Below are 16,951 nucleotides of genomic sequence, written 5' to 3' on the forward strand. Positions count from 1 at the left end.
TTCGTTAGGATCCCTTGCGAGGTGTTGAAGACCGTCTGCAATTTACATAATCTTCATTGCGGGCCGCTAGTGCCCTCATTGGCGCCTTCGTTAGAGATCAAAGAGTCCCGAAGAGTCTCGTTCGGGGAAAATGCACTTTTCTACTACTAATTAATTTGCACCTGCAGCCCTTCACAGATATCAAAAGGATTGGTAAGTACTAGTCACAGTAATGCGAGTTTTGTCGCAAGTTAGTTAATTATTATTGCTTTTCTTGAATGTTTCGAAAAAAATGACATTTTCTGATGATAGACGTTATAAGGATGGAGGAGAGATTTAATTTTTTTACTAAGTTTCCGTCATTTTACAATAATAAATGTAGAGCTCCACCAAGAACTGCTCTCAAGAACTCTTAGCAAAAATTTAAAACTTAGGATTGTTTTTGGCGATATCACTCAACCACTGAGAGTGAAAACCAAACCCTTTCTTAGCACTCGACTCTATAAGAGACATGCGAAATGTCAAGTGAATACGCTTCTTGGGTTTAGAGACTTGATTCATTGGGAAGGAATGAGTTATACTTATAGATAATTCATTATCCACTGCACGGAGTCGGCGTCATTGGCATGCCTTCGTTAGAGATCAAAGGCCGTCTCGATGGCGGGATGCGTGCGATACTAATTAATTCTCACGCATCTCCCGCACTTCCTCATACCTCGGTGGTTCCCGAGCTGCCTCGCGCCGCCGACCGCTCTCTGTCGATACAACGACTAGTCAATCTAGTACACGTAGAGCTTGCCAAGTACTTTTAGGAAATAATATATATGGTCTTGTAATGTAGGTATCCAGGTTATTCGGGGTTTGATGGTTTTACATTACAATCACTTTTATACAGTAGAAAAAAAATATTATTATTTATGAAATTCTATATTTTTGTACACTGATTATGAAATGTAGCCTTTATGTAATTATATTGCAAAGTATAATATAATACTAAGTTGTTTTTATCTTAAAATAACAAATATTTTATATTGATTTTTGTTTCAAATGATTGATTCTGATTGTAATGCACGCGTTCCGAATAGACACATTATTTTAAAATGACCAAATACAACATTTGAAACAATTCGATGAACGTTGTTTATATTTGTTCATTATAAGCGAGCACCGTCCTGCATTTACTTGTACTTAGAGAATCATTTGGATGCGATATATTTGTAAAGTAAAACAGAGCTGGCTTAGCCGTGCCTCTGCTGCTTTGTGCCGCGGCGCGGGATGCGGGGACGGTGTCAGAGCTGCCTGCCATACAATCGCGGTCGGCCACGCTCATACTCAAAGGACGGTCGCCGAAGCATTGTAGGCGTCGACCGTGCTTTGTCTTCCCTCGTCCGCAGCAGCAGGATAGGCAATGATCGATAATGGGATACTATACCCTCGTGTGAAGCTGCGGATGTGCGTAAACTAATACTCCCTCTAGGCCATTGAGGCCAAATAAGGCGGCGGACACACTGGCTGGGAAATACGCGCCTATGCACCTGCGACGCGCGGGCCCCCTCGCACCTCGCCGCCTCGCCCGCCGCCGCTCGCGCTGGCTCTATTCATTTCCACAATTAATCAAAATTAAATCAAACCAACATAGGCTAGTTAATTGTAAAACGTAACGCAAACAGGTAGAGTCGTATTTTGCGTGACAAATTGCTGAGTAGGCGTGTCCCCCGCGAAGAAATCTGGCCAATAGAGTGCGGTAACAAAATATCCGTATTGGCTATTAGGAGGCCCCGCCCGCCCGCGCCGGGGGGGCGCGGGGTGCCGCGGGGGGGCGCCAGCTCAGTTCCAAAAAGGCAGTGCCGGGCACCGGGAGGGTTGTGAATTAGGATTTTTCGAGAGCGAGCGGGTGCGGCGGCCTCGGGGGGGTTTCTCGTTTTTACAAAGCGACGGGCGGCGCCGCGGACAGAAGCGCTCCGGACGCCGCGGCGAGCGCTCGTGTCGTCTACAAAAATACTCAGTCTGGAGAATTTTCGCGATTTTCCACTGTTACGAAAAAATTTCTCCTGTATTTAATATTTAGATAACGAAAGAAATTCTGAGACCTAAATATTGATAAACTTTATTTAGACTTTCGAAAGTGTAATTTGGAACTTTTTTCAAGTGCGCTTTTTATTGTAAAAACAAAAAAAAAAACAAATTCAACGTCAAATTTTATTTGTGATATTTTTGTAGTATGAAGCGGATCGAACTTAGTCTGCAGATAATGCAAAATTATTAAGAGAGCCGCCAGTAGCCGCCGTAGAGATGCAAGCGATGAGCGCCAACGCGAGCGCGCCCAGAGCGCCACAACGCTCCCCTTTCGCCATACAGGAGTTGCTGGGCCTCTCCGACAACAGAGAGAGTAGAGACAGATACTTCGAGAACCGCGATGCAGATAGAGTCCTCAATTTGTCAGAGAATAGAGAGCCCCGGTCCGCATACACGCCGCAGTTCCCTCTGCCGGCCTCGATGGCGAGCCGCGTGGCCTACGCTGCCGCCTTCAACGCACAGGCCGCTGTAGCTGCTGCGTTCTTACCGGGACCGCCGCTCTTACATCCCCCACCTGGTGAGTGTAGTGTCTCTCATTCAGAGAGTACCATTCAAATAGAATACAATGTAGCTAAACATACTTATTACGTACGTATATCATTGCAGACACTGTACTTATACAAATAATTTGATTTTGAATTGATTTTTTTAATACAACACTTCACAAAAGCTCGAACACATTTAACGCGATGAGATTTCATTGAAAAACCGTTAAAATAATAAAAAAAGAAATCGTATAAGAATGAAGAGTGACACGTCAAGCAGGCGGCTGGTCGACGCGTTTAATTAGCGTTTTTTCTTTATTATAATTAGCTCTTTATTCTCAACAACACAAAGGCCTTTAAACGTCGCCGTATTGGGTTTCCACAACACGCTAGCGTTGCTATTGACGTTCACGTCGCTCGTATCTTCATCTTCAGCCGGTTGGAGAGCCAGTTGAGGATTTATTAAGAGCTACTATTGACTCATCGGCTTAACCGTTTTGTAACTCGACGCGAGTCCTCTCGGCCTGCGTGCGTGTAATTTGTAAATTAAGAGACAATCTAGTGGGTGAAGTTCATTTCTTGTAAGATATTCGAATACCAATTCTGTACATTCGTACTAATATGTTAAAGTTAAATATTTGTTTACAAAATAGACAAAGTTCTTATAGGATTTTTAACTTATAGGGTAAAAATATTCATATGACTAAGGACCTATAATTACTTATAAGATAATAGGTATGCTTAGTAGATTTTATATAAGATTTTTTGAATGCGGAAAAATCTTAGCCGTTGAAGTTTAAAAGCTTTTTAAACTAGTTTAAAAGTTTTCTAGTCCTAATACATAATACTAAGATATTAACAATTTAAATAAAAACATAAGAAATAACTATGTTGTCCGCAGCGAGGGGCAATTAAAAATCAATAAATGAGAATATTTTTTTTACTTTTTAACATAAAATATGAATTACGTAATTGTAAACGATTATATTTAATTCATATCGTTAAAATATAGTTCTAAAAGGACTTAAATTACTTTATAAATGTGTAAAAATCCGGTTACTAAGAACATGAGCACACGGACGCGCCGCGCGCCGTCGGACGCCACGCCGATAAACTTGTATTATAGGTACATTCACTATTTTTCCATTGATATTTACAAACAAACAAGTTAATAATTTCGAATAGCATTTTTTGCAAAATTTAGTATTCAAAAGAAAATAATTATAAAGATAATATTAGTGCTCTACAATTCTTTACATTTTTTTCTTTATAAAATTCCTTGTATAACAAAAGGTTAATCAGTATAGTAATTAAAATTGATTAAAATGTTATAAAAAAACATAATTATTAGATACAAATTAGTATTGACGTGTGAGGCACGCACCTAGTTCACACCGTTAGAGGCAAACAAATGGAAAAATTATATCACATTATCAAAAGTACATGATTAAAAGCGATAAGTAATTTGTCATATTAAAATTTAGCGTGACCTTTGATCTTTCAAAGTATCGAGAGACTTCCATCAGGAGGACGGACGCCGGAGTTCAGCACCTGCACCTCTCGTTCATTAGATAGCGTTAACACCTCATTATTGATTGAAACTTATCATTATTTTGTTTCTACGTATTATTAATTTAAATTGCACTTACGAGTACTGTCGTTGCAATTGCATTTAGATATTCATGTTTTTACTCAATTTTCCATAAAATATTTAAAAAATGTAAGGTTTGAGGGCAAATAATTATATGTTTATTATTTATTACATATTCTATGAGTGATTTGAATCTTAAGGTCTTACGTTTATTTAAATTTAAAATGTGTATTCAAAACATTTAAAACTTCAATAAATCATGTAAAATATTGAAAAACTTTTTTAAGCTCTAACTCATTAATGCCCAGGCCATTATAGACGACACATATATATTGTTTGGCTTGATGCTGTATCCCGCACATAGCAGGGTGGGCAAAGGGAACCTGGGAATCTAGTATTAATCAACTTCCATTTTCCAAAGATATATTTACGGAGCAAAATATAGTATTATAATAATTATATTTTTATTGCATACCTACATGAAATATATTTTACAAACAAAAAGAGGAATACAATATACGAGGACATATTGGGCAGTGTGCAACACTGTGGGCAACATTACCACTATTAATGTAAGAGTGTAAAACACCTAGATAGCACATAAATATTAAACAGAGACAAAAAGAACAAGAAATACTATATACTTGTAACTCTATTTTCTCATATATTACTCTCACTATAATAATAATCTGTACAGACAGACATTAAACGTTATTATTATATATGTACTCGTAGGTTAGATTTAGTACAAATTTGAGTATAGGTAGGCCAATCAAAGCGGCAGCGAGTGCATTGTGCTCGGGAACCTAATTCTGTGGAACAAAGCGACCCTCCCGACCCGACCGATGCGTATGCGCTGCATTGTTGTTCTATATGAAAAATAAGCTTTAAATTATAGTTTTAAATTAAATTTTTAACCAACTTTCGAGATAGAGGTTGTTGTGCGAATTTTGAATGAAAATCTTAACTTTAATATCGCTAAGCAGACAAGAAGAGTTTTATAAAAATATATTTTACATAAATATAGAAAGTTTTAAGTAAGCAACTTATATTAACTTCTTTAGAGCACGTCAGGAAAAATAGTTAAATAAATTTAATCTGTATTGCTCTATAATTTGGTAAACACACAATAGGTATAATTTTTTATATAAATCAATTAAAATCAGCTTCATGCTGTATCCTCACGGCAGGGTAGGCAGAGAGTAGGCAGAGAGTAGGCAGAGAGTAGGCAGAGGTAAGGTAACGTAGTGTTAAGACACACCGTTTCCTACTTTCCGCCAAATTCTGAAGGCATGGTGTGCTGAGTAGCGAATCGACGCCGCGCTTTGTCTCGACACCAGAGTGAACAAATGGAAATATACATTTAAATAAATATTTCTTTTCGTCAAGTGAAGATGAATCCACAACCAGTTGAGTTTGTAGTTACACTTTGTGTCAATTTATCAAAATGTATTTATTGTACTAGTATAGGTAGCTATGCATTATATGGTCCACGAAATACAATAATACAATTACATTTAAATATGAGTTTAAGATAGCAATATTTGCATTAATTCTCTGTTAAAGTGCTCTACATATAGTTTACTTAATGTAGGTATGTCAATATCAGATCTATTTGTTTTAATACGTACACTCTTTTTTGACATATAAAGAGGCCGTCGTGGCGCAGCGGCACAAGGGTGTGACTGTAATTGCAAATAAAATATCAGTCAAAGTAGAGGACGGAGTGTTTTGACACTAGTTTTCTCGGTTATCTGTCTGTCGTCGCTCGCAATCTTGTTTATATTTGTCTAAGGCAGGTTAGTCACATTAGTCAGTGTATTATTTAACCATACTTTACTCTAAGCCAATCTGAGATCAGTGTCTATTCTATCCCTTTCCAAGCTACATATCGCCTTAACGCTAGCTAGCCTCTGCTTACCTTTCTTTACCCACGGCCTACTTCCCCCATTGTTCACGACACAAACACGATTCGACAGCCCTAGTCAAACAACACAAAAACTATTAAACACACAAAACGGCGTATAAAGAGAACTTCACGAAACAACAAGACGATCAAAAGACAAAGTGACATTATTGAAACGTCCATATCAGCTAACCCATGTTCAGGGCCTTTATCCCTTTATGTGGACCGTGGAGCCATTGTGCGCCCACAAAGGCGGAGGTGTGAGCTCGCCGTGTCTTGTCTTTGTCGCATTCAGACCAGGTTTTTGCTGTTCGGAGGTGTTGGCTGTTTGTTGACTATCGACATTATTATTATACTTCTTAATTATTAATATATTATAGTAATATTCTGTGATATTTGTAATTTTACGTGAGTTTAGTTGTTTTGAAACTTCACGCATGAGGTAGGTAGAGGGAACCATTTTCCACGCACTGCCGTAATTTGAAGACATTGCGTTGTGTACCAGATTATATTTATTTTTTCAGATATCACAGGTATACAGGCTTAGGGCTAAATATTAGTATGTGTATTTATATTACAATATCCACGAACCCACTACGTGTCGCGCTTACAGTGGAACGCTGACAACACAATTGACAATTATTCTGGCGGTGGAGAAGTTTTAGATATTGGGGCTCGTCACAAAGCGTGCCGGATGACTCTCTCTAATGCTTGCTCGCACTGAAGGCAGGTGGACTCTTAAATAACTTTGGTAAATTTAATATTCCTTAGTACGATTGCGTGAAACATGAAACTTAGTAATTGACATTACAAAGATGTGAATTGGATAAAAAAGCGTATCTTATAAATATAATAGATGAATTAACAAATAAAAATTTATAAAAATATAATTATTTCCAAATAAACATACATATATGTAATTATATAATGATTCAATGTAATATGTTTCTAGCAAACTTCACGAGCCTAGTGTCAAGACACTCTGTTCGCATATTTTTTTAAAAACCGCATGTATAGTGTGAGGGAATGAAAATAATTCATTCACCTGACTGGGAATCCAATCTGCAACCGTTCATAGCCAGCTGCTGCGCTACGACGGCCTCAATCAATATTGTAAATATCTTCTTCATCGTATGTTGTGTTATTGAATGTTATCCAGAATGTTCTGCTGTTTCCACTCCGTCATGTCCATCTACTCACCTCATTGTATTTGTTTTGTAATTCCAGCATCCACTCCCAAGGTGGAAGACCACATATCCATGTGTAATATGTGGTATTTTGCCTTCTTTTCTATTTTTTAACATTCTTTTTTCTTCAGATAATGTGGCTGAAAAGTTATTAAAATATGTATCTACAGGTCAATTTTCTCTCAAGCTTCTGTATTGTTCTTGTACTTATATAATATTATTATTGGATCTCTTCTTTAGGAGATGATATGGTCTCCAATAAATGAATTGACTAGTTAGTTAATTGCAAATGCACCTGTTACAGTATAGCTCAGTAGCACAGTGTCAACGCGTCGGTTGTAGATTCGATTTAACTAGAGGGAATGAATTATTTTCATTTGCATGGACCGGTCCTCTTAAAACGGAATCTCTTTAAAATTAGGAGGAGCGAGGAAAACGGATTAAGTTTCCTCTGCCTAGTCGGCTATTTGCGGAATGAAGGCACCTTTATTACTCGCTTATTAAAAATAAGCGAGTACAAAGGTTATCTATGGAATCTTTCACTAAATCTCAGATATATTATAGGTTTTCATTTCTGATAGCTGTGTTGGTGCAAAATCAATCACCACCATAGAAATATATTCATGACCTTTATATTATGCGACTTTCAATTTTTCATAAACTTGGATATATGCATATTGTTTTTAATAAAATTGATATAATTTCCAATCCATATGCAACGTGTCATTATATTTGTTGGTCGGCCGCTACAGAGGCAGCTGTAGCACCTCTGTAGGTCTCTGTCGATCGCGCAAATCAGACCCACGAACCTGCTTTAACCCACGTATTTGTACCCGTACATACTTATATGTACAGGGACTTCTTGCATAACAGGTCAGCCCCACGCATCACTCAACTTGACGCCGCGCTCTATCTACAAGATTGGAGAGCAATGAAAATTTGCTTCACGCTGTATCCCGCACACAGCAGGATAACCAGCGCGAGCATAGTGTTAAGACACTGTTCCCCACTTTCCGCGGAATTCTGGAAGCATTGCGTGTTGAGCGGCGTAAGTCAACGAAAATTAATAATGAGAAATGAAAATATTTCAAATATAATCTTCTCCTGAGTGGAAGGCCACACCCACAGGCAGTGAAAACAAAGTACAGTGTAAAGACAATCCGTTTTCCTCTTTCCGCCCACGTTAGAAATATTTATTTTTCTCCACCGTAAGTATCAAACATAAAGGAACACTACCTACATTTGTAATTACTTTACATAAATGTTTGGTGTTATATAATTGAGCTTACCATCTAATTTGTCAGATGACACAGCAGGACAGACTCTGAATATAAGCGTGACAGATGTGGGTTCGATTCTCACTAGTGTTCCTTGCTCTGGTAACTAGGTAAAATGGAGCGTTGAGTTCCGCCACTCAACACGCAATATCTAGAAAATTCAACAGTGCGTACACGTACAGAGAGTACAGATTATTTTAACTCTAGGTTCTCTCTGCCTACTCTGCTCTGTTTAATAATGAGAGCATGTCGGTACATTTCTCAATATTGATATAAAAATGATTACAAAATATAGGCAAGTGTTATAATTATTTGATGTTTGCGCGTTTTTATTTAGATACAATTAATTACGCAACGACATAACAATGACTTCAGTAACATCCGTAGAGTTGGAGGCCTCCTGGCGCAGTAGACTGTACACGCGATGGTTATAGGTTCGGTCCCCAGTCGGAACAATAGCGCGGCGTTGAGTTCTGCCAATTAACGCACAAATTGGGTAGAAAATGGAGACAAGACTGTTTTAACACTAGATCCCCTCTGATAACTCTACTCTACTATCCATATGGTTTTTTATCTTTTGTAAGGTAAGGGTTTATTGTGTATCTGTTTTATGTTTAAGTTGGTGTAATAAAGTATTAAATAAACAAATAAATACGCTGGTAAAGGCTTGAATCTGCAAATAAAAATCAAACTATCACTTATCTCACCAATACCCATGTACCTGACAAGTATACATGTGACATAGTATTTTAACAATAATTTAAACAAAAGTTAACAATTATCTAGCAGACGTGACCCCCCATCCCCCCTCGCCCGACTCGTGAGGGCGCGCACTCCGCACAGAGCACAGAACACGCGTGTGCGCGTGTGCGCGCGGCTGTGCGAGTGTGCGAGTTTGCAGTTAACCCTTCCTTGTAGAACCAGTTTACTTGGTTTTGGTGCAAATTGTAAGCTATATAGAGGTTTAGGATTGATTTATTTTACTCTAATGTATTTTATATGATTGTTCATTAATTTGGAAATTTAATTAAGAAGTTACAATTCCGACTCTACATTTTTTGTCTTCTTAAAATTTGTTAGAGACAAAAGTTGAAATTTTAAATATTATGTGTTTAGTATTTAATTAATTTAAAATAAAGTCCGCTTCATTCATTAAGTACTAACATATAACATTTTTTTTGTATAAATATTGTTCATATTTATACTCTCTATAAATTATTACCTTAAAAAATCTTAAAATTAATTTCTTTTACCAATTAACATATAGCTGCACTAACAAATATCTATTTCTCCCTTTACACGCAAATACATATAATACAAAACTTAAAACAAAGTAAACTAAATCCCAAATCGCGTCAGTCTCTGTCCTCCTCCACACAAGCACTCCTGGAGGAGAGATTCGCGCGAGGTGTGAAGCGAGAGCTGTTCGCGGATATTAGCCGCGCCCGCGCCTACGCGTACTGATCACAGAGAAATAATGTTGTATTTTATTATTTATTTAACACATTTCTTATTATGTGTTATTTCCTCGCTCCGGTGGCGAGGCACAACGCCGCGCTTGGCGTTGAGTGACTGCTGGAACTAATATGTGTGAGCGAGTCTTTCTTCATATTTATATTATTTTAAAATGACAGAATATAAAATTTTATATTAAAACCTATTCAAATATTTCTTATAATAGTTATCAGTATTATTACACCTACAAAACACAGTACAGTATATGTGTATTACTGTATTATACTTAATTATTATCTTTCAATAATGTATAATCGTTTCGATATGTTTGTTTACAAATTAATTATAAAAATGATTACTTGATTCGCTTGAGGCCGTCGCGCGTCGTGGCGCAGAGGCATACACGTGTGACTATCACGCGACAGCCGTCGGGCTGCGGGTTCGACTCCCACTCAATATTTTCATTTCACCACTCTGGTACCAAGCTAAAATCGGAATGGAGTTTCCTAACACTGGATCTCTTTTCCTGTTCCTGCCATGCTTACATATCCCAAAAGTTATTAAAAACCATCAAGCTTCCAAGAAACAATAAATGTCGTGCTCAGTTAAAGCATTCACCTTAAATGTTTTATAAGAAACAAATACAAGAAAATGTACGCTGCACCCAGTACCTTAGGGCCTGAGTCGTCTCTTCATAGCAACAGAAGTTTTTCTAGCCGTATGAATATACAGTTTAGGCATTGTCGGACTCAGTGTGGCGGTACAGTAGTGCAGCACAGTGGTGCAGCACAGTCGTGCAGCACAGTGGTGCAGCACAGTAGTGCAGCACAGTGGTGCAGCACGGGGCCAGCACTGCGAACTTATTAGGCCACATGTGCTCCACATACGTAATCACTGTCAGCGATTACGTATGCACATTGTAGAGACATTTACTTTTAATTCACGCCTTCGTTGTGGGATCGTAAGAGCAGTTAAATTCTTTTTGATCTTAACAGTTAGATAATGGTGGAGTTGATACTCGTAGCTCTACGTTGTTTGTTTGTGGGGGCCGGCCTCTTGGGGGATGGGGTACACTATGGTATACACTATATATGTAAATTATAATTTGTTAAATCAACTAAAAAATATATTTTTAAAAGTATATATGTATACTTTGTATTATATTTGTATTGTATTATATAATATATTTTACAATGTTGATGGCTGTGCGAGAAAGTTCGACGCTTCTGACGTATTCTACTATACTTATTCATCTATATATATAAAATCGAAAGGTCACTCACTCATCACAAAATCTCAGAAACTACAAGTGCTAGGAATCTGAAATTTTGCATAGGAGTTATATAGGTATAGTACGTAGGTGCTCGCTAAGGCGGGAATTTGCAATATTCGATTTCTAAGGGGTTGTTTTTGGGGTTAAAAGTTTGTATGAAACTTCGTTACTACAATTTCTAGGAGTATCAAATTTTGCATGGTCGTCACTTACAGGACGTAGGTACCTATGGAGACAGAAACTAACGCAGACGAATCCACGGGCGGGTATTTCTTTGTAATTTTATTTTATACTAGTGGGCCCGGGCGGGGCTACGCCCGTTTGAAGTAGAAATATTAATAAAGAAATTGAAAACTAAAGATTTAGTCAATTCCGTAAAACAATAAAATAACTATTACGGCAATTAGCAAATTTGTCGAACTAAATACTTTAATTTGACATAACTTTTTTATTTATGAAACGATTGTAATAAAATAAACCCTATATGTTTTCGGAAGCTTGCCAGAATCCAATAGTGAAAACTGCATCTGAATCGGTTAAGTCGATTCTGAGATTAGCGATAACAAACGCACAGACAAACAGACATTTTTTTAAAAAAATATTGTTTTGGGTTCTATTAGGTTAATAAAGGTTCCCAATAACATTTTTTTTAATATCTTCCAAGTACAGACACCGACCCTCTTACGATTTTATTATAACTATAGATTAGTCAAATCATACACTGTTATTTAATGTTTTTACAGAAGTTGATGAATTTCCCGACAGAATTTGGTATTAGAGGCCGACAGCAGCAGCAGCGGTCTATACATACAGAATTAACTAATTTTAGTATTAGTTTTGTGTTGTGGCGTTCAGTTCCATCACTCATGGACATGCGATGTCACAAGAAATTAAAAGGAATGTGGGGAACAAACTGTTTTAATATTAGATTCTCTTTGATTAGCAGGGATGTTACTATAGCATATTGTTACTTAACGGTGTACAGAAAAACTGACTAACCTTCGTTTGAAACTACTATGAATAACGATCAAAATAATTTAGTGCAGTCGAGAGAGAGTCTACTCTTTATGTTACAATGATACCATCTATTACTTGATTAAGATAAATATCGTTGTTTCAGCTATGGTTTTATAAAACGTACTTTGTAGCGAAGTATTTAATAATAACTGACTCGTTTATAATGTTTATGTTACTCGCAAACAAAAAGAGTATACCTAACAGTGAGCGTTACGTTCAATTGAAATATTCCTTTGTATAATAATTAGAAAATAATTTCACTTGCTAATTTTACTACAATACCAGTATTCTTTTTCTATGAATGCTTAATAATTATATTTCATGAAATATATACAAAATGTAAATAAACGAGGCCAGTCGAGCCAGTCGAGCCAGTGGGGCATCAGTGGGGCATCAGTGGGGCACGAAGTACGACCGTTCTGGAGGAAATTACATGTATATTTAGTAGTGATATATCATGAATCATCGCATTTAAATGTGATATCTCAAATGCACCGCGCCGCCGCCGCCGCCATGTTAACAATGTGGTACACACATTTTGGAGCGAGCCAAAATAAAATATAGTTTTATCTTATCAGGGCGGGTAAATTACAATAGTTACAATACAATAACTGTTTTAAAGGATTGAACCCTCAACCATCGTTTTTATAATCTCCTTTAAATGTGCTTTTAATAAATAAAATGATACAATAAAGCTTTTATTAAATAAAATTAAATAAGATATAAAAATCAGCTTTACGCTACATCCCGCACACAGCGGAGTACCCACACACTCCGTTCAACACTTCGAGACATTGCGCGTAGTGTCGAGATTCAACGTCAAAAACGCCGAAAATATTACTAAATAATAATTTCCCCGAGTGGGGACCGAACCCACGACCATCGTGTTAGAGTCACACCCTTGTACCCCTGTGCGCCTGTGCCACGAGGGTTCTCGATCCAAAATTAGAATTATTCATGTAAATAAAGTTTTATTTATTTTAGCCATCAAAAGAAAGAATATTTGTTTCCGGCACACACACACACAACATCGAAGTGAATTTAAATATCAAGTAACTATTGAATTTTAAAAAGAGTGTCAATGCACCGTCGCCGTCGCCTGCAAATTAATTCTTATTTAGCTATTTTCAGCCACTATATTGAACTTCAGTCGCAAATAGCTCTATCATGCAGTTTCAGTGGTATAATTTTGCAACAAAGTTTCAAACTCTACATTTTTATATGAATAAGAAACCAGAAAAAAATGATTACATTATCTAAACACTGCAGACACGTGGTTCACACCTTTCGCCAACTTTTCTACTCTAGGTAATTAGGTATACTTTTCTACTTAAAGTAAAGGCTTAGACCAGAGATATAATTATCTCTATTTATGTAAATCCTACAACAGTCCAGATATTTAGGTCGCTTTTTCTTCAATGTTTTAAGCTTCTCGCTGTATTCTGCTCATAGCAGGGTAGCCAGTGAGAACTTATGACTCTAGTGTTAAGACACTCCGTTCCCATTAATACACTTCTGTTCTCTACTATCCGCCGAATTCTGGAAGCACTGCGTGTCGAACAACGAAACTCAACGCCGCGCATTTCCTCGTTACCAGAGCGAAAAAATGAAAATAAATGTCATCTCCTCGAGTGGGAATCGAACCTTCAAAGTTGCGCTTTAACAGTCACACATTTGTGCCTCTACACCACGACTGGTCTCCATATTTTTTCTATATGGCTAATAAATATTATTTTAGTAACTAGAAAAGAGTGTTATAAATATTTTACATTATTAAAAAAAAATACATTTGCAAGTTTGAAATGATGCTCTATCGAGGTACAAAGTGGTTACAGCAACGGGGAGCGAAAGTGGAAATTACTTACTGAGCTTGAGGTTGTAGTAATAGAGGTGGAGTAGAGCCTTTGTCTCATTAAGAGGCAAGCGTGGAATTAGAAATCATCTGCTGCACATCAAACAACCACCAAAAAATCTGCTTAAAACAGTCTATCCGTATGTAGAGCTAGCATTTTATATGTTTTTTACAAAATACGCTCAAATTACAAATAAAAAGTAAAAAATCTCTTCACGTTCATAAATTAAAATTGCAATGTTTCACATTTCGTAAAACGTTTATCTGGCTGTACACAGCTCTGGCGGTACAGTGCTGGTGTGCTGCTGGCGTGCTACGACAATATTCGACAAATTCATAGATTGTTAGTCTCGATTGAGAGACTCGAGGCAATTTAAATCATGCCTATGGTAGACTTACTAAATAGTAGCTTTTACAATATACTAGACACACCACGGTGTTGAGTTTCAATATTCAACACGCAACGAGAAATAGCATGGAAGGAACGGAATGTCTCAACACTTATTTTTCTCTGCCAACCCTGCTATGCCAGAAAAAGCATGAAGCTGCTTTATATTATTAAATATGTTAAAATGTAAATTAATAATTAAAAACTCTACATTCCCCATTAAACTAATAAGCTATTTCGTTTAAAAATCATTTTTCGTTGAAAATCACAAACCAATGCGTTCTTTTAGACGTCAACAAACTAACGTTTTAATATACGGCTAGTGCAAAACGAGACTTGTCACCTGAGCTGATAGAGTACAGATTTGCTTGGTCTCCAGCCACGCCTCCCTCGCCTCTAATTAGCCTGAAAACGAAACTATCTCACCCGCACTTGAAAATGCACTTTATTGTGGTAGCTATTAGATTTAGATTTGAATAGGAGTGCACCAACAATAATAGAGGACACTCGACCTCTCGGCGTCGCGAGATTTCCCGCGGATTTTACTTTTTTCCTCGGAGTGCTACTGTAGCATCTGTTTGTACACTCACTAAGACACAAAAAGCCCCCAACTGTGTTCCTCGTGCAGGAGTGCCTGACTCTTTACCTGCTAACTATTGAATGACCAGTTTATTAAATCTGCACTAATTTTCTAAAGTAGAGCAGAGCTAAGGTATTGGAATACTCGTATAGTAGTTAGTAGTTAATGTAATAATGTCTTATACAGATGTTGGACGATGCAGGCGCCTCGCTGACGACTGCCCGCGCTTCTGGGCAACGTCGACATCTCACGCAACGTCTTATTGATTTTGTATTTCCCGAATCATAGCAACCTTATTACATAACGAGGGTTCCAATAAAACTCTACTTTTGGCAAGCATTTTGTAGAGTCAGCACACAAAGGTGTCGCGTCCCTGTCACACCTATACAGATGGGGGTATCTCCGTCTCGCTCGGTCTCGGAAAAGTGAAGCGACGATTATGATAATGCTCCCCCGGGCTGAATATAAATTGGGCGCTTATTTACAATGAGTTATTTAATTCGAGCGCTGTATGATCTTGTTATGGAGATTTTATTAACGCTCATGTATTATAAACCAGTTATTGCAGCGGACCAGTGTCTGATGTCTGATACTAGACGCCACACTTGTGTCTTATTTGGACGGTGCATGGGAAACGGAGTGTCTCAGCACTATATTCCTTTAGCTTACCACGCTATGCGAGGAAAAGCGTGAAGCTGCTTAAAAATAAATATTTTTGATCTAAAGTAAATTGATTGCGCTCATAAAGACGGCTGAATTTTATGGTCTCTATATTAATTGACATATCATAGGACTGGACTCTCCACTTCCTGTCATTTCAAGACAGAGAAGGTTTGATAATTTAATTTAGTTATTTAATTAGTGGCCTATTTTTATGCGATTTTGTTCTGTGTAAAATACATCAAATTATTTATTTATTTTTACATAAATAGATTAATATCAGCGTTGTTGTAAGTATTGCATTTGTAAATGATTAATATATTTATAACTTTAAATATATGGTTAAACACATAAAACAGGAAAATTATAATTAAAATAAAACCCATTATAAATGAAAATGCTCATCATGAACAATTAAACTAAGTAGTAATATTTCCTTGTACCTATATTTTATGTATTATTTTAATACAAAAAGTAATAATACCGAGCACTTACTAAACACAAAGTAGCGTTTACTCGCAACCGCCGTATCAGTGTACGAGTAAGTATTTGATCGCGGAACGCACGAAAATTGTATAGAGCGCCGCCACCCTCGCCACCCCTGTTTTGGACTTTTTAACCTAAGATGGCTTAATTTTCCTCAGCCGTTATTCCTTTCTTAAAAACTCCATTAGTATCGCGTCCGGGTCGCTGCCGGGTCGCTGCCGGGTCGCTGTCAGGGCGGCGCAGGGCGGCGCAGGGCGGACTACGCAGGATTAGCATTTAGAATGTCCGTTTTTATGTATTTTTATTTTCTCTACCGGGGGGTTCCGCTGGTTTGTTTAGAGTGCCTACTTTTACAGTTACAAGTACTTAATTACGTGCCGAATTTGAAGTTCGTAATTGCTTCTACGTTTTACAATTTAATTTCTAATAACTTGCTTAGAGGCGCCCCTAAGTCTAACTTTGCGCGTAATCGTTTTGGAAGAGATTTTAAAAGGTGTTAAAGTTTACGCGAGTGTTTGATTGTGCGTTTAATGTACTTCATTGTTCCTCACTTTTATTACTATTAGTTTGCTAAATGCGTGTAGTTCCAAAAGGCAGATTTAGAAAGCAGCACATATCCAAAAAAAGACGATTTATAAATTCAAAGTGAAAAAGATCAATTGGGTTAATTCGGCGCAGCGGCGCGGCGTGGGCGCGGCGGGGGCGCGGGCGCGGAGGTGCCTCGGGCGCTGTTACCATT

General features: G+C 37.4%; 1 protein-coding gene across 3 annotated transcripts in view; it reads left to right on the top strand.

Annotated features, from left to right (window-relative positions):
- Positions 1 to 1,923: 1,923 nt before the first annotated feature.
- LOC146530604 (visual system homeobox 2-like) overlaps positions 1,924 to 16,951 on the top strand; it is an 83,781-nt gene continuing 68,753 nt past the window's right edge. For all 3 annotated transcript variants that reach the window (XM_085198994.1, XM_085198996.1, XM_085198997.1), the window contains exon 1: positions 1,924 to 2,572. In XM_085198994.1, the coding sequence (XP_085055120.1) occupies positions 2,272 to 2,572 (301 nt within the window). In that variant the 5' untranslated portion in view covers positions 1,924 to 2,271. The remainder of the gene's footprint in view (positions 2,573 to 16,951) is intronic.

This window comes from Heliconius melpomene, chromosome 16 (genome assembly GCF_056956725.1).
Source record: "Heliconius melpomene rosina isolate 202511_hmr_F chromosome 16, ASM5695672v1, whole genome shotgun sequence".
Taxonomy (NCBI): Eukaryota; Metazoa; Arthropoda; class Insecta; order Lepidoptera; family Nymphalidae; genus Heliconius; species Heliconius melpomene.